Raw genomic sequence first — 19,571 nt, 5'->3', positions numbered from 1 at the left:
GGGGATGACACAGGATTGGACAACGTTTTGTTTTATTGTGCATGGGTTGACATGAGTTGGGAATGAACCCCCTATCCGCCAATAACATTAAACGCAATGGGAAATCCCTCATGTTTGGGGGCTTTTCCTATACTGGGACATTTAAAAATAATGATAATCTCTTGTGATGTAAGATATTATAAATATTAACTATGAAGGAAGCCAGAGTAACAATACTCAGTTGACAGTGACAGGCCTTTGGAGAGGCAAAATCCCAGGGAAGATGTTATTTGGGGTATCCAGCAAGTCCTCTGTGTGTGCGGCACCCCGCTTCACTAAGTAATAACCTTCACTTTATTGCTGCAATATATGTTCCCAAATAACAGAGCCAATTCCTCTTTTCTTTTTGCAAAACCACTTAACAGAATGAGCCTGGCTTTGGGACATTGCTTTAGGAAATGAAAGACCACAGAATCAAGATGCCTCAACTCTGACCACAGCAAGGGCAACAGGAACTCAGGAGGGCCCCAGAAGGAAGGAACAGCCTTCTGAGTCCATGCCTGGTTTTGATAAAATGATGCAAGGATCAGACGGGCTTAGCCATGCCCCATGGCTAGCCGCTGATGCTTTCCCCACTGCTGGGGCCATCTGATACCTGTTACACTCAAGAAAAGGCTCCAGAGACCTCTTACCATGGCTGCTGTGTTGTCTTGCCATTGTTGTTCTCTCTCTGTCTCTCTCTCTCTGTCTCTGTCTGTCTCACCCCTCAGCTTAGAGCCCCCTGAGCAGCAGTAGCCTCTATAAGAGAAAAGCTCACACTCACTACCATTAAGTTGATTCCAACTCAAATTCATCCTACAGGACAGAGTAGACTTACCTTGGTGGGGTTCCAAGACTGTAAATCTTTACGCAAGTAGAAAACCTTCTCTTTCTCCCAGGGGAGGCTGGCAGTATCTGCCACCAGGGCTCCACAAAAGAGAGAGAAATGGCAGTGACCTGTGGCTCCTGCTGGACTTTAGATTTACTCAGATCAGATCCGACTTCCTGTTTGGCTTATGCCCCTTTACCCTGATCCCCAACACACGAAGGCCAGTCCTTCGGGGGGAAATGTTTGAGAGAGGAATTGTAAGTTTGGTCTAACAGGTAGCAGAGTGAACAGTCTCCCCTTCTTTTGCCCAATCACCCCACATGTCAATTCTGCATTTCTCTCCTTTCCATTCTCTGAGGCCACTGCGATGGAAACTCTTTTGGTAAATTTGTATGGTTGCTGACGTTTCAGGAGGAAAGAGGAATCACTCTGTTCAATTAGCATCAAAGGAAAAGGGAGGCAAATGATAACTTGAACATCACTTTTTGGGACAGGCGAGGCTGGGTGCCAAGGGATGAGAAAGATGCAAAGGTAGCTTCCTACAGCTCACTCCCATTTCATACACTGACTCACAAGAGGAAAGGAATAATTTCTCAGCCACAGCAGAACAGGTGAGGACATTTGATTCTTGCTTTATCCAGTTACCGGTAATCTTTCTTGCATCACTCACTCTTGTTGGATTGACCAATAGCACAACAGGCTAGCGCCTGAGCCCTGCTGATATAAGTGCTGCCCTGTGTGCTAACCTCAGGGCTGAGACCAAGAACAAGACACAGCTGGCATGGGACAAGCAGGGCGCCAGTTCCGAGCTCTGCTCTGGAAGAATTGGCTCTGCCGCGTGCGGCACCCGGTGAGTGCTTGCACGTGTGCTCCCAGAGACTGGTGAGCTGTGTGCAGAGACCACAATCTGTTCTGAGGTGCCTGCCCCGCTCTCCTCCTGTCAGGGACAAAGGTCTGCGCACCCTGCAGGGAATTTGTAGAAGCTAGAATGTGACAATCCGATCTGCTCTTAGCACAAAATAGCTGAACCCTAAGGACCAGCACAAAACTGAGACTAGAATTCTGGCCGAAAAAGCTTGCTGGCAAAACAAATCAAAGCATGCGATAGCTCAAAATCTACTTTGAAATGGTAGACTTTAAAATAGTCGAACGTGTTTTGAAAATTATGATGGCAGCATATGTACAAATGTACTTGGCACCAGGGTGTATGTATGTATGGATTGTGATAAGAGCTGTAAGAGGCCCCAATAAAATGATTTTGAAAAGAAATAGTAGACTGAGCAATAATTGAAAGTTTGGACCTGTATGGCAAAAATAGAACTTCTCTTTCTCTGCTTTAAGGACAAGGTATCAAATACAGTTAATGCACAACGTGTATACCCAAAGTTTGGGTCTGCCAGACCTATCCAGTACTATTCTTTGATATCAAATTTTTAGTGGTCATTACTTATGTTTTTGGAACTCTATCCACTCTACATTGCCAAGTTTTTTTCTAAGAAGACCAGAATTTTTGCTAATACTACATGAATACCATACATATTAACAAAGTAGAATCAATTATTATGATGATGATGAATTGTCTCCTGATCCTAATGGTGTTAGATGAAAAATGATGCCTGTAAATAATGCTTTTTGTCAGAAGCAGGTCATCAGTAATATCTCTATATTGCTTCAGATTTGAAAATCTCTACTCATTGTGGAGTTATACTGACAAATTCTACTTAAAGACATTCTCCCAATTGACATTTAACCAAATTTTGCTTATTTTTATATCTAAAATATTTGTTATCTTTTCCTCAATATAAAATAGGCATTAGTAAATTCTCTCTCTCTTCCTTTAAGAAAGGATGTTTAGGATCAGAAAAACTCCAATTGGGAATTTATACAAAATTTTTGAGGCCACTGTAATTACTCTTTTGTTTCTTTTAAAATAAAATCTAATTTTTAATAAAGAAATAAGCAATTAGCCAGTGGGAAACTCAGTCTTTATAAACTATTAGTGCATTGCTACTTGTGTAAGTATTTTTCAGTTTACCAACACTATATTTTATTGACCTATAGGTTTACTTTGGGAAATTGAATCTAGTTTTCCATGAAAGAATATGATAGGTGGAAGATAGTCTACTATGAGCTACTCTTTCTGCTTTATCTACTCATTTCAACTTTTAAACATTCCTTCAGGGTGGTCCCATGATTATTTACTCCTTATTCTTGGACACTTTAGTTTTAGGAGCCCTGGCTTCACAGTAATTAAGAACTCAGCTACTAATGGAAAGGTTGAAAGTTGGAACCCACCAGCTTCCATAAATATTGAAACTTTCCTATAGGGTTGCTATGATTTGATTTGTTGGGCTGAGTTTGGATTGAGCTTGAGTTGTCTAAATTTTGAAAATTAAATAAAAAATTGTCTGATTATTTTATGCTGCTAAGACAAACATCTTTATCAGAAATATTTTATTCATTTACTTATTTGAAGACCACTTATTTTACATTGTTAACTCCTTGGTGCTGCTCTCTTAGCAGTCAGTGCCTATCCCCAATGGACCTACATTTATAGAGGATGCAGTCAGGGGCCCAGTTTGGTTTCTGACTGCATAATTGAGTTAGAATAGAATCCCAGGTGGCCAGGATGTATGTTTCCATATATTTATGCAATTGCATTAGAAATATTAAGATCAGGACCATCAAGGAAAACATTGCAACCCTGACCTATTTTTACTGCTTCCTCCAGCTCTCCTATGATCACCTGTACATTTTTAATTTTCTGAAATATAATCTATGGAACAACTAATCTGCCTCAGTGGTTGAGAGGTCTCAAATGAATTTCATTTAGTGAATTAGCACCAGACATTATTTGTAAGATAGGTACACTAGAGGAGAATGGTTGTCTTTTTATATTTTTCTTTTAAAGTCATTCCCTTATAGTTTATTATATTTGCTATTCTGTTTTTATTAATTTTGTAGCAAAAATAGTTTAATGAGTAAATAGTGTTTATCATCTAGGTTCATATATTATCAAAATTCTATTGTTCTTGGAAAAAATGTGTCAAGTCATTTTTATAATTTAAATGCCAGCTGCTTTTTTCTCTTGATTTTTATTTATTGCACTAACAGTACTAAGGGTAGCTTTCAAAAATAATCTAAAATCTCATTATCCTAAAGCATATATGGTTTCTGTAATCTTGTATTGTCATCAGGCATATAGAATACAATATTTTTTCATAATCAAAATAGCTTTTTACTTTTCTTTTTTCACTTAACATTGATGTCGATGATTTTATATTCTGCTGTTTGCTTCTCATATTTAATACATTTATTATACAATAGTTTATCCATTGGATACTCAGAGTTATTCCAGTCATTTTCTTACATTGGGCATTTGGTTTTCCCTTTTCTTACCATTATAAATGTCATCTTTATGCATGGGAAGTGTATATTTAACTGGATTATTTCTTTTGAGCAAATCTTTGATTCAAAAGTTCAATAGATCTGAAAGACTTTGCAGAGCCACTAGTCTAGACAGAAAGTTTCCGAGTAATGTCATAAACTTTGCCAAATACCCATTCATCAAGAGTCAAACTTTTCTACATGGATTGATATGAAGAGGTTTTGACATGCCCTGGGAAAAAAATGATCATTTCATTCAATTTTTCTTTGAGCTTTGTGGCATCCTCCTCTTATAAATTCATGTAGAAAAGGCTGCTGGGTATTTGAATTATAAGCAAATTAAATTTAAAAATTAATTGACTTAAAAGAAAAATATAATGAAAATTTCCCCAGAGTTTCTTGAGCCCATTTAACATATAAATTTATATGTTAATTTATACTCAGATTCCATTTGAACTGTAATCTAATGTCTTGCTTTTGATTTTAAAAATTCCATAGCAATAATAATGAGGAGACAAAGCACAAAATGTATGCCTTTTGGTCTCTCCTCGTCCTGCAGTTGTGGGCGACTTTCCCTGCGTGCTGCGTTTGAAGTCCCGAACAACCAATGCCACATGTAGCTACGTGGAGAGTACAGATACTTTAACCTACTGCATCCACTCAACGAATTCTCTCCTGACCACTGTTGCCTCCAATCTCCTGCGTTTGTGGGAATCTTTGTTCTGCGTCTCGCCTCCTGTGACTGTCCTCTTTTGAAAAAAGTATGCCAATCCAACAGTTTCTACATATTCTGTTCAATGACCCTGATGATATTCTTCACTCTGTGCAACCATTCTCCCCCTCCGATCCTGATTGTACCTTCTCATTGACACAAATTCATGCCTCACTGAGTTTCTATCTAATTTTTGAGTGGCTGCTATCGATTTGATGCCATAACAGAGCAGAATGCTCAAGGGACACATTTTTAACTTGTTTTTTGAAACTATTCTTTGGTCTAACAATAATTTCAGGGGATATTTTTGGTTTAAGGTTTAAAGATGATCTCCGTGCAATATTTTCAGGGTTTTTTTTCAACCTCCAGGACTCCAGGAAGTCTAGATTTCATGGAAATGTGAAATTCTGTGCTGCACTTTCCCCTTTTAATCTGGATTCCTCTAAAAAGTTTTAGATCATCATGGTCAGTAATGATAGGTGGGCATCTTTCAGTTTTTCTGGCCTCATGGCCAAGGAGGCAGTTTTTCATGGAAGCAATTAGCCACACATACCATGTACTCCTCCTGTTCGTGACTCCCCTTCGTCTGTCGTTCCAGGTGAATAGAGAACTATTGCAGCTTGGACGACACATGCAAGACCACAGACACTACTCAGCACACTAGAAAGTAGAACAGAAGCACTTAGCATGCCGTAATGCCAATTGATTGTTCCATGAAATAATGACCTTAAAATTCCAATTCAAGGAACCCACTCCCCTGCAGGTTGGGTTGTACATAAGCAGCCTCATTAACTCCTCTTTTACTTCCTTCCCTTTCGTTGTCATTGCTGTAAATATGTCTAGCATACAACTTTTTCCAATGCAACTCTTTACAAGTGCATAACTTACTGACAGTTATTACCATAATGGGAAATGTAACTGTTCCCTTACTCGATGCTTTATTTCTACCACACCAAATTCTCTTCCCCTCCAATACACGATAACCACTAATAAACTCGGGGTTGACTTTGTGGTTTTCTATACATATGTGCCTTTTCTTGTTGTTTATATGTGACAGCAGACAGTATTTGTCTTATATGACCGATATATTTAACATAGCATATTGTCTTCCAGCCCCACAAATATTATAGCATGTATCATGACTACATTTCTTCTACAAGCTGAATAGTAGTCCACTGTTTGTACGTCCCACATTTTGGGTGTCCGTTAATCTGTTCATGCATATTTAGGTGTTTCTACCTTTGAGCTATTGTGAACAGTGCTGCAATGAACATTGGCATACAACTTTCTATTTGAGCCTCTGCTTTCAAGTGTTTGGGTCTATACTCAGCTGTCAGTGATGGAACTAAGGAAGTGCTGGGGTTTTTTAATGTGCTGTGTGACACGTGACACTGAGAAGTGGTGACACCAAATGTTTATAGAATTTTCTGCACTGTAACAGCAGAAATACATTATTTTGTATAAAAATATCACTGTATTTTGTATTAACAAGAGACCTTTAAAATATAATCTTTTGTAATTCCAGTTTATATGTATCAATTTTGTCTGGGGTCTATACTTGAACCTTCTAGTGCATCCAGTCAAAGTTATTACTATCACCCAATTACAATCCCATTTCAAATCATTTGGTTTTGTCTGCAGGAGCTATAAGCATGTGCTGCTGTTCTTATTGCTGTTGGTGCTTTTATAGGCACTAATTTTGCCAAAACCTGATATTCAACTACAGTATTGTGGTAGTTAGTATTTATGAGCCTATAGCAATACGTTTTGGGGGGAGAAGGGGAAAAGGAGACTTCTATTGTTACAATACTGTAAGTGATAAAAATTGTAATTCAATGTAGAGAGTCTTATGAAACAATTTCTAGTTTAGGATTTATATGCTCTAAGAGATACTACCTTTGAATAATTTACTATGTCACAAATTATTTGATGATTCTAAATGATGATGCCTGTCACTGATAATTCTGAATGGTGTGGTCTGAGACAAGACCCTCAGGGGTTTCAAGGCTGCACCGGACGGCATCAACAATAGTGATTCCACTGCTAGGAAAGAAATTTCTGAGACATACTTTTGTTTTTTTTATTTTTAGGAAAAACCACTTTAAAAAAATCATTTTATTAGGGGCTCATACAACTTTTATCACAAGCCATACATGCATCCATTGTGTAGAGCACATTTGTATATTCATTGCCCTCATCCTTCTCAAAACATTTGCTCTCCACTCAAACCCCCGGCATCAGCTCCTCATTTTTACCCTCTCCCTCCTCGCTCCCCCTTCCCTCATGAACCCTCGATAATTTATAAATTATTATTTTGTCATATCTTGCCCCGTCCAATGTCTCCCTTCACCCACTTTGGAAACACCACTTTTTTCTACAATGGCTGAACTGTCTTGCCTTACCATCAGCGATGGGCAAAGGTTCTAATGCCCCTGTGACCTTGTCAGGATGGGTCATTTTCTACTTTCTGTCTTAGCTGCCACAGTGGGAGTGAACCAATATCTTGTCGCTTTAATTGCATCTCCTGGGTGAGCCCGACCACCTTTGCGTGTGTTCGCTGGCCATTGGAACGCCCTCTTTGGGACAGTAGCTGTTCAAGCCCTTTGCCTATCTAATGATTTGTCCTTGCTGTTCATTTGTTGAAGTTTTACATCTATATATTTTGATTACTAGATTTTTGTCTGATATCTAGTTTTCAATGTTCTCTCCCAGTTAGGAGCTTATCCTTTTACTTTGTGGTAAAGTTTTTTTTATGAGTGTCTCTTTGAATTTTTATAAGATCTCTTTAATACATTTGTCTTGTGCTGTTTGCATTTTGCATTATATCAGCTGACTCGTTGAAATCGAGGCCCGAGAGACTACCCTCCCCTTTCTATATCCTCTAATGCCCTGGCATGGGACTCTTGTTTTTACTCCATTAATAAAAGCTGACACACGCATTTTTGGGTTTGGTGCACTGCTACTGAAAATGTGGATTAATGGAGGGCAATTAAGGCAGAGTTTGAAAGAAAAATAACTTCTTAATAGGATACATGAAATATCACTGTTCCAAGAGCATGCATGGCCCCTGTCAAATCAGGAAAGAGAACAGGCCTTAGCGAATGTATTTTTCTCCTTTTAATAAGCAGAGAAACAAGTCCTCAAGCTGAGCTTCAAGCCCTTTAAACAAACCTGAGCTTTTTGTGTGTGATTTTTTTCCCTGAAAAACGAAGCCTATCATATTTCTTTGACATGCTTGCTTTCCACTGAGTTCAGATGCTGAAAATCCTTATTAATGTAAGAGAACCGTATCTGTTTTATAACAACGAACATGTTAGCCAGGGCTTCTTCCTTTATATATGCTGAATTCCAAATCTGAAATAATTTTCATTTATTTTGGAAAATATTTTGGTCTCAAAAGTTACTTACTGTGATTTTATCTAGTCATAAATTATAACTCATCAACTCTTTCTGGTGATGTTTGCTTTAAAATTCTACTAAGGGTTCTGTCAGTAATTAAGGCAGTTGGAAGTCAGGTGCCTGACTTGTCTGATAGGTAACATGGAAAAAAAAAAGGGGTGGGGTGGGGAAATGGCTCCTGACAGGATAACATCATTGTGGATATTTTAAAATAGCATAATGTTTTTCTATTTGTTATTTATATTTATAAATAGAATATATTTATATATATATATATATAGCTATTCAAAGACAAACCAAGTTTATCATTTATGGATGGATATTGGAAGTGTTCTTTCTCACCACCATTGAGTCCATTCTGACTCATAGTGACCCTGTAGGACAGAGTAGAACTGCCCCTGTGGGTTTCCAATATGGTCATTCTTGAAGGCAGTAGAAAGCCCTTCTTTCTGCCACGGACTGGCTGGTCACCTTGCTGCGAGCAGTCCAGTGTATAACCCACTTAATCACCAGGCCTCCTCTGTTGAAAGTGTGCACAAAGGGTTATAGGTATAATGACCTGTACGTGGTTTATGAATAAATAAAGTTCACAAAGTCAATGGCATGGACTCTTAATGCTGAAAGGGGTGCTGAGATTCACTTACTAGTGTTCTGTAGCTTGGAATCATACCCCAATCGTGTTGCTGGTAAGAGCTTTCCCCTCATGAGACCAGAATGAGGGTGGGCTCATGTCTGGCAGGCCATTGATCAGTTAGTTCTCCCATGGAAGCTCACACCACTCACCTGGCACCATCACTTTTATGTTACCCCATTTCCACCTTCCAGAGTCATACCTGCCCCTTGGGCTGCTTAGATCTTTCAATCTGCACGATAATCTTGGGAGACAATGACCCTAGATGATACTACCCACTAGGAAGAAATCTGCTGCTTAATCAGTTATGTCATTTACAAGAAATCCCTAAGAATGAGGCCTGCTGAAAACAACCTTAAATGATCTCACCGACCTTAGAGTGAATTGCAACATGACATCATTCATCCCTCCCTCTGGGTTTTGAGGCTCAAGCTGCAGCTCCTGGGCTTTTCTCCGGGGCTCCGAGTACGTGCTTCCCCAGGGGGCAGCCATGTAGCCTTCAACACCTGCTCTCAGGTGTTGCTAGCGCTCACTGACACTCTCTGGATATGCATAATAAGGGGCCTTCTATGCCAAATCATAGAAGGAACTCTAGTAGTGCGTTAAGTGCTGCACTACCAACCATAGGGTCGGTAGTTTGAAACCTACAGCTTCTCTGCAGGAGAAAGATGAAGCTTTCTACTCATGTATTGCTGCACAATCTTAGAAACCCACAGTGGCCGTTCTACCCTGTCTTACAGGGTCGCTATGGGTGAGAATCAAGCCCATGGAGGTACATTTGAGGTGGGAAGGCAAATCATATTTTTTTGTTTTTAATGTAATAGACTTCATCCTTTTAGAGCAGTGCTAAGATTGGAGGGAAATTATGCAGAAAGTACAGAGAGTTCCGCAAGCCCCCTGGTCACCCTGCACACCCCCCTCTCCCCACCATCTATTGTTACTAATGAATCAGTCGTGATGCATTATTACTAACTACAGTCCCTAGTTACATGAGGATTCACTCTTTGTGCTGAACAATTCCATGGGGTTGGACAAATGTGTCCTGTGATGTGTCCACCATTATAGTCTCATTCAGAATGGCTTCATTGTCCTGAAAGATGCCTGGTCCTCTCTACTTCAGATTCTCCCTTCTGCTGCCCTGCCACCGTGGCAACCACTGATCTTTTTACTGTCTCAGTAGGTTTTCCCAAATGTCATGCACTTGGAATCATACAGTCGGCAGCTTAGGGCTATTTTCCCTTAACAGTATGCTTCTTCCTCTCGTGTTACGTATTAGCTCATCTCTTTTTATTGCTGAATCAGACTCCACATATAGATCTACATGCTTGTTTACCCATTTACTTATTGAAGGACATCTTGGTTGCTTTCAAGTGGTGACAATTACGAATAAAGCTGTTATAAGCATTCATAACATCTGGGAGCATGATTGCTGGATTCTATTGTAAGCCTATGCTTAACTTTGTTAGAAACTGCCACACCGTGTTCCCCCAAAGCTTGCACTTTTACAACATGTCTAGAGTCCTCAATGCACAGACCTGCAGAATGGTGGGTGCAGAGCAGTGCGTAGGTGTAGTTGACGTAGTACTCACATGCAGAGTATTCTCTACTAATGCTACAGAGTTCTAGGGCTCTTGGTCTTCGTTGCCCTGGTTTGTCAGGAGGAATTCGGTGACTCTGTTCTATTCAGGTCTTTCAGAGGCACATGTCCAGCACAGACCCTAAGACTTGGCTGTGACTTTGGGTGGAACCTATTGGCTTCTGTGCCCTTCCAAGATACAGTCATGGTGGCCTTCAGCACCCTCTTCCCCCTTTAAATATGCTATTCTGCACCCAAACCCAGACCAAACCAAAGCAAACCAGCTGCGGTTGCGTTGATTCTGACTCACGGTACCTCCATGAGGGTCCGAGGAGAACTGTACTGCAGGGGTTTTCAATGTCTTATATTTCAGACCACCAGTCCCGGTGTTGACTGGAACCTCTAACATTTTGTTTGCCATTTGCTCCACCTAGGGGCTCGTGCTTTACAGCAAGCCTACGCCGGGGCTGTGGGCCTTTGCTGTGAGGAAAGTAGAGCTCACTGGCAGCTCTGAGACCAGTGCCGCCTCGAAAGGGGCTCAGAAGCAGTGACTGGGGGCATCCTCGGTAGTCAACTGAGAGCTGCTCCCCTTCTTAGGAGTCGAGGCCCCAGAAGCTTCCAGAACCCTGTGGCTGAACTGGGGACGAGATGGGGTCAGGATGAAGCCTGTGTGTGCCCTGCAAGGAAGTGGCAGATAGGTCCACATAGGTCACCCGGCTGTGTCTCCCTTTACTCAGGTCTCCAGATAGTTTAATTCTGGAAAAGCAAGCATCCTTGTGCATCTTTACAGCAAGGGGTGGGTGGGGGGTGGGTGGGGGGTGAGAGTGATATATACTAGGTTGTTCTGGGCTTGTTCGCGTTTTCCTCATTTATAACCACGGTGTTAGGAATACCTTTTCTTTAGTATTGATTGATCTTAATTTGCTTCCAAGCCTTTACATTTCAGTCCATATTTCTTCCTTGATTCTCTCAAAGGACTAATGATGAATAAACAACCAAACACTACAAGACCTTTGCAGGGCAGGGGGGGAGGGGGAGGGAAGAAACGCCTGTATGGACATAGTATCCCCTTCCGTTTTGCTCAGCTCTAAGTGTCCCTTTTGTCCTGTATAATTGTCTGGGCTTAAGAGCTAAAGAATCTCAAGTCTTTTAAAGGCATGCAAAACTTACTTGATTTCAAAAGCAGGTATCTAATTTCTTGTTTCTCAACTTGTTTGTCTTACAGAGTGAGAGGGTGGGGGCCTCTCGTGATTCTTTTGTAGACATTGTTATCAGCATATTGAAGCATCTTGCTAGATCACCAAAAGACAAGATCTAGAAGACTCGATCAACGATAGCGGATTTGTTGGCTTCTGGGAAAACACATATATAGGAAAAGGCTCCCTTCCTTTCTCATGAGTCTTTCCTACTTGCGGATATAGGTCTCCCTAGAAATACCTGGGGTTCCCAGTCCAGTTAGTTACTTTTTCTAGAAAGGTCTGAGTACGTTCAATTACTACAAGGATGAAACACAAAACAAAAATTCTAGTAGTATCAGAAATTCAGACACCAGAGCAAAGGAAACTGTGTGGCTCATTATAGGACGGTGTTGGCAGTGGGACTGTAGATTTGGGATCTGCTGGATTAGCCCTGCTGCTGCAGTGGTTGCATGTTGGGCTGTGATCCTCATGGAGGGCGTGGCCCTAGGAGTCAGCAGTGACTCATCGGCAGTGAGTTTGGGAGATAGATGTGCCTGGGACCAATCATGCTTCCTGTCACAGGCTTATGGAATGGAAACCAAGTGTCGGAAGGTGTGACCGGAAAAAGGTCAAAGATGAAGGTTAAGAAAGGTGTGCTCTGGTCTCTGGTCCCTGAGACCACAGGGTTTTTATCTCTTTCCTCATTCATACTTTTCTGTCATCTACGCAGTGGTGGGGTCATTGTGTCCTTGATCTCCTAATAGATCACAACCCTCTTTAGACCAAGATTCTATTTCTGTTGAGTCTTCTCCCAGGGCCCGTGCAGAACTTTTTATTACGTCCATTTCACAGGGAAGGGAACAGACCAGGAAGGTGCCTGAGTCCTTTTTAGAAGCAGCAGATCTGCATGTCAACAATTCATTTATTTTGTTGATTCCAAAGCCCATGCCCTTTTCAGCACTCCCATGGTCTCTCATGTCCTCAAGTGACACGACATTAGATTTATGAACTTACTTATTGAAGACGCAGGTGGGAGAAGTAGGGCAACATGCTACCAGACAGTGAGCATAGGGAACTCCGTGTACTTTGCCTGAGTTAGGGATAGATCTTGTCATCTCCATTGGCGTGTGTGTATGTGTGTCAGGGATGAGGGATGGTGAAGCCTTGTGTTTGCAAATTAAGTAGATGTAAAATGGCATATGAAAGTTAATTTGATTTTCAATTTTATGAGATTAATGTAAGAGTGAACTTTGTTAATGTGCTTTTTCTTTTATTACTTGTCTGGCAAATCTTTTCTAGTTTTATAATTAGAAACCTAGTAAGTTTCTTTGCATTTTACTTATATGTTTCTCGAAATTAGTTGCTCTCTTCATTTCTTTTCTTTATTTTCAGATTTAATTTATACATATTAAAAGTTACTATTTCCTTTTTCTTTGAGATTTCATTTGTGAGAAGTACACTTTATTCATCCAACCATTTGATTAATAGGCAATTTCTAGTTTTTCTGGAATTGAGTTTACTGTTTTAGACTTTAATCTACTTAGAGTGTACTTTTATTATTGAATAAGAATATAGTTATATTTTAGAGCACAAATCCAAATTACTATTCAGATGATTTAACAGCATTGTTGAATGATAGTCCCTTACCTTGTTGGACTTGAAAGGTTGTTTTATAATATATTCTGAAGTGTAGTAGAAACAAATTTCAATTCCAATGCTATGTCATTGATCTACATTTCTGTTTTTGCAGTAGCATCCATTTGTAAATATTCTTCTAATATTTTTAGAATTAGAAAGTATTATATGTAATCTATAACATAATATTATAATTGTTATGTTATAAATATTTATAAGTACATTTTTCTCTAATTTCTATTTTTTTAGGGTTAAGATCTAGTTTACCTAAATAGTTCTTCTTGTTTTCAGTGCCCCGTCATCATTGACAATGACATTTACTTATCATCTCCTACATGTTCACCTTGAAATGACTACCTTCTGTCCACTGATTTGCCCTCTCCATTTTCTGTACTGATGGGGCTTCGAAGCCAGCTTAGTCTTCCTAGATTGACTCTTGTGGTGAGTGGGTCCCTGCCCGTCTGACCTACCTTCCAGGTCTGTTGTGGGATTAAGTGAGAGCATGTCATCAGTAGGCTAAACACATATAATAGCAACAACATGAGGCTCAAAGTCAGTTTTGCTGCTGGAAGAACTCTTCAATGAGTATTTTATAGCTGAGGGATGAGAAGGCTTTGGAATCTACAAATTCACCAGTTATAATTGGAATAATTTTGAGTTAGAAAAATCCTTCAGTTTGTATTTTGTTTAGAAGTGAATCCAGTATATACTTAACTAGCAGAGAGTATTCTCTGTCCTCCCTGACTCACTCCATAAATTGCTCGCGAATGACTTCAGTGTTCTTGAGGACAGGGCGCTCAGCACCTTGAATTCTCACCTCTCTGTCTTTCTTATCTCCCATGATTGTTCAGATGTTGCTTTCTGCATATTCACAGGACTTACCTCTATTCCTAATTCAACTTTCCACCCCAATAAAAATATTCCGGCGCTTTCCCCGCTCCCGTCATTTTTCTTTAGCCATCAGGTAAAGTATGCCACTAAATATAAACATGTTATTGATTGATGTTTACTTGCCTTGTTTTAAAAAAACAGAAAAATGTTTAAAATGACAACTTTTTATTTTACACATTTTAGATACTTTATCAGTTTTCTCCTTATGAAAAAGATCATTACATTGGAATCTTTGGGGTGAAGAGCTTGCACATTTATAATTTTGGAACACATTGCTCACTTGCCTTCCAGCAAAGGAGCCCTAGTGACACAATTGTGAGGCTTTTGACTGAATTCAATTCAACTCAATTCAAACTCACCCGGCAGCTCCATGGAGGAGAGCCCTGGTGATCTGCTTCCTTACAGATTACAGACGAGGAACATCAATGAGCTTTTCTGGACACATGGCGTTGCTGTGGGTCAGACAATGAAAGGGCGCCCCAAAGCAACAGTAATTCTAGTTAGGTGGTATCAATATGAATCATCTCCCAGTGTTCAGATTTAGATTTGATTATTCATTTCTTTTCTCCTTTCTGTCTGCGAGGAGCAAAATTCTGCCTCATTAATCTTCTATAACCCCAAGCAAGGTCTAGCAGAGTGGTATACAGAGTACTTAATAAATGTTTAATGGATGAATGTTCAAGAAAAAGTCATTGTTTTCCAATAGAAAGTTAAAAATAAATAAATAAGGGAAGGGAGAGAAAACGTTTGGTCTGTTCCTTGTTTTCAGTGAACATAACAATTGATTGTTTAGGGGAGAGGTCTTTGGAAGCCTCAGGTCCTAACTGTGCCTAGAGTTGTTATTTGCTATTTGACACTCTGCTAACATTCACTTATGCTTTGGGCCCATTGTATAAACTACTCCACTGTCTCTTCTTGCAGAATTTAATAAGGATCTCATAATACCTCTGGGAAAATCTCCTCTTTTGATATGTTGGGATCCAGAGGCCCCAAAGGAACACAATAGAATTTTACACGTATTGCAAAGTCATTGTTTCCAAGGATAAGGGCAACAGAGTAATTATATATTTTCCTTTAGTTTCCTTGACATTCTAAACCTATTATTGTGTTTTCCTCTTCTCTAAGCCAATAAAATCTTGTACTAGCTCCTCCCTACAAGAGCTCTCTTTCTTTCTTGATGCATTTACCTTTTTTTTGGTACCAAAGTATTTTATTCTTTGTGGTGTTCAGTTAAAAACAAAATCACATGATGCATTAACAACACAACACAACACATAACAACAACAAAAACCCAAACCAAACTCAACAAATCAATCCTTTGCCTACCAGACAACTCTGAGTCACAGCCACCCTATAGGACAGAGTAGAATGGCATTACAGGGTTTCCAAGATTTTAATTGTGGTGATGGAGAAAATATTGAAAATACCATGGACTAATAAACAGATAAACTGATCTGTCTTGGAAGAAGTATAGCCAGACTGATCCTTAGAAGCAAGGATGTGGAGACTTTGTCTTGCATACTTTGGACACGTTGTCAGGAGAGACCAGTCTTGGTAGAAGGACACCATGTTTGATAAAGCAGAGGGGCAGCCAAAAGAAAAAAAAGGAAGGGCCTCAATGAGATGGTTGACACAGAGACTTCAACAATGAGCTCAAGCAGAGGGACACATGTGAGGATGGTGCAGGACCAGGTAGTGTTGCATTTTTTCTGTATAAGGTCACTATGGGTTGGAACCAATTTGATGACATCTAACAACATTTCCTGTGGATACTTTATTGAAAGAAGCTTTATCAAAAACATAACTGCAAGATTTTTTTTATAATGATGGTCCTATACAAATTCTTGGTGTGCATGTACAACATCTGCTCAACAACGAAATCATATAAATTCATTTTTGTAAAAGAGTTTATTATATGTAAGTTAGTATAGTTCAACCTGATTACATAGTTGTGGAATTATTGGGTCATTGAATTTGCAGACCTTCAGTTTTACCAAATACTGTCACCTTGCTTTGTGTTTTAATTGTTGACAACATACACAGCAAACCACACACTCACACTGGGTCATCCATTTCCACAGGTACATTTCAATGACATTAATTACATTCTTCCACTTGCCTTTTCTGAGTTGTTCTTACCCCATCAACATAAACTTACCACTCCCTATGTTGCCATCTAATATTTTGAGTTGTAATTCTACATGTGAACATATTTTTTTACTCATTAAGGTAAATTGCTTTTTGGTTTTAAGAAAACTTTAGGAGATTTCTGCTTTAAGTATTTTCTTTAAGTAATAGTTTCAGGGTTCATCCAACTTCCATGACCCCAGAAAGTCTGGGATCCATGAGAATTTGAAATTTTATTCTGCATCCTCCTCTATTTAATAGGAGTGCTATAAAGAATCTTTGATCAGCATGTTCATTAGTGGTAGTCAGGCACTCTCTTGTCCCTCTCCTGGCAAGGGAGCAAATGTTCATGGAGGCAATTTGCCACACATTCCATTCTTCCTTTCATTTCTGATTCTCCTTCAGATTTTGTTCCAGATGATGAGACAGATGTGCTTTTGATGTCTGTTTGCAAATGTTTAAGACCTTAGACACTATGCAACAAACTAGAAGGTAGAGGGTTTACTAAGCATATTGTTGGTCCAACTAACAACTGGAACATTCCATGAGATTTTGATAATAAAATTCCTAACTAAGGAACCAAATCCTATGTGATACTTGATTGTACATGAGCATATTTAAGCAACCCCTGCAGCTATTCTTGGGTCAGGGACAGGCTGTCAGGGCCTCAACCCTTCTCCCGGCACGTACCAGGAAATGAAGCTGAAGGAAAATTCTTGGAATTAGCTCCAAGAATAACCGTCTTTCCTCCCAAACTGCAATGGCTGGACAATTAGACTAAGGAAAAACAGGACAGCAGTGGGAAATCCCCAGCAGTTGCAGCCCCTTCCCCTCCCCAAAGGGACCTCCTCGCCCTTCCTTTAAAAACCTACCACTCTCCTCACTGGTCGCAACTTCCCTGGGCTACTTGCTAGACCACGGAACCTCGGTCGGGAGTTTCTTTTCTAATAAAGCGCTGTGACAGTGGGCTAACTTCTTCTCTCTTTGTTTGGCCTCGTGCCTCAGTTTACCTCTCAGTTTGGGCATTGTAAATATGCCTGTCACATAATTCTCGCCAATTCAACTTTTTATAGGTATATAACTTATTGAGAGCACTCACAATAATCAACTGTGCAACTCTACCCTTAACGAATGATATTTTTCTATTATAATGAATCAAAATTCATTATTCCATAAATAATAACATTGCTTTCCCCCTTCCCCTCTTCTCTCTGGTGACCATTAATTATTGTTTGCCTCTATACTTTCCCCTTTCCTGTCATTTTATATAAGTAGGTCCTACCGCATGTGTCCTTTTGTGATTGACTTATTTCACTTAGCATTATGATCCCCAACGCCATACATACTTAATTTTTCTATTTAAGAATCATATTCCATTGTATGTATTAACCATATTTTGTTTATTTACTGATACATTGCTGGTCACTGAGGTTGTCTCCACCCTTGGGCTATACGGAATAGTGCCGCAGCGAACTCTTGTGAGCACATCTCTGCGATACTGCTGTCAAGTCCTCTGGGTAGATGAGAGTATATATCTAGAAGTGTAATTGCTGGGTCATCTGGCAGTTCTACTTTTTGCTTTTTGTGGAATCACCATATGGTTGTACAATTCCATAGTTTCACCAGCAATTTAAAAGCATTTCCATCTCTCCACATCTTCTCTAGTACTTATTATTTTCTGCTTTATTGAAGTTTGTCAAAGGTATCGGTGTGAGGTGATATCTCCTTGCTGTTTTAATTTGTATTTCTCTTATTGCTAATGAACTTGAATGTTTCTTTGAATAGTTGTTGGTAGCCTGTCTATCACCTTTGGTAAATTATGTTCATGTCTTGTGCCCATTTCTTGATTGGATTGCTTATAGTTTTCTTGTTGAGATGTTGTAGTTTTCTATAGATTTTGGAGATTAGTCCTTTATCTAAAATATTACTGCTGTTTCCCCCGAATACATGGATTCTCTGTTGACTCTAGAGGAAATCTTTTGATGTACATACATGTTGTATTTTTAGTAGATTCCAGTTATTTATTTTGTCTTCTATAATGTAGGTATTTTCATTATGTTTGATAGTGTGGTTAGGCCATGTATTAGCATCCTTAAATTTGTCCTTATGGTTTTCATTGATGGTCTTAATAAATGTGTGATTTATATTTGGATATTTTATCCATACTTAGTGTGTTTTTGTACAAGATGTGAGGTACGGGTCTTGTTTCATCCTTTTCCAGGTGAAGATCCAGTTTTTCCACCGTCATTTGTTGAAAAGGCTGTTTCTTGCCTATTTAATGTGCTTCAGTTCTTTATCAAACATTAGGTGTCTATGGGTTACATATCTGGGTTCTCAATTCTAATGTATTGGCCCTCAAAGCTATCACTGTACCAGTACAGGCTGTTTTGATTACCATGGCTATACAATTGGTTTTAAATTCTGGGAGTGAATGACATCCTACTTTGTTTTTAAATAGTGTTTTATTTATCCTAGGTTTTGTTCCTTTCCATAAAAAGTTGTTAATTAGCTTTTCCCATTTCTTTGAAGAATTGTGGTGGGATTTGGATTGGAATTGCACTGAATTTGTAAAGTAATTTTGATAATATTGACATTTTCAGAATATGTAGTCTGCCTATCCATTTGTGTAAGTTTCTTTTAGTTTCTTGAAGGAGTGTTTTGTAATTTTCCTGGTATGAGTCTTTTGTTTGGTGAAACTGGTAATGACATCTATTGAGACCAAAACCCCCAAATTAAACCCTTTTAGCATGTTAACCACATGGCTAAGGCACACTGCTTGCTCAAGCTGCTTAAAATAAATAAAGAAAAGGAGTACTAGACTAGACTACAATATGGTGTTACCACAATATGCAAATCATATCAAACCCTATTGTATAGAAAGTATGGTAGACATTGACACATGAGTATGCTACGTTTATCAGTTTGTGACTTTCATTGGTTTTAGGAAAATCCCAGTCACTGGTTATTGAATAGTAGGTTTGTTTCTGCTGCTTTCCCTTGAGGGTACTCTTCTCATTAGTAGCTGAACTTCATATTAAATGAGCTTAGGATTGATTTCTTTTGTTTTTATGTTTTCCCTATATTCTTTTCTCCCACAATTCTTTGGAAACTTACTTTTCTTCCTGTCAGGTCTGCCCTGGTGGCATTGTGGTAAAGTGTTGGGCTACACAATCATTCGCCACTCTGTG

At 39.3% G+C, this 19,571-nt stretch overlaps 1 protein-coding gene across 1 annotated transcript in view; it reads left to right on the top strand.

The window, feature by feature from the left end:
- The first annotated feature begins 1,628 nt into the window (after positions 1-1,628).
- The window catches only part of ABCA13 (ATP binding cassette subfamily A member 13), a 457,705-nt gene continuing 439,762 nt past the window's right edge, over positions 1,629-19,571 (top strand). The window contains exon 1 of the mRNA XM_045286290.1: positions 1,629-1,697. Coding sequence (XP_045142225.1) covers positions 1,629-1,697 — 69 coding nt within the window. The remainder of the gene's footprint in view (positions 1,698-19,571) is intronic.

Source organism: Echinops telfairi, unplaced genomic scaffold (assembly GCF_000313985.2).
Source record: "Echinops telfairi isolate 266 unplaced genomic scaffold, ASM31398v2 ScPeMD7_7;HRSCAF=31, whole genome shotgun sequence".
Taxonomy (NCBI): domain Eukaryota; kingdom Metazoa; phylum Chordata; class Mammalia; order Afrosoricida; family Tenrecidae; genus Echinops; species Echinops telfairi.
Note: the sequence above shows the minus strand (reverse complement) of the source record. Positions and strands in the feature narration are given on the sequence as shown.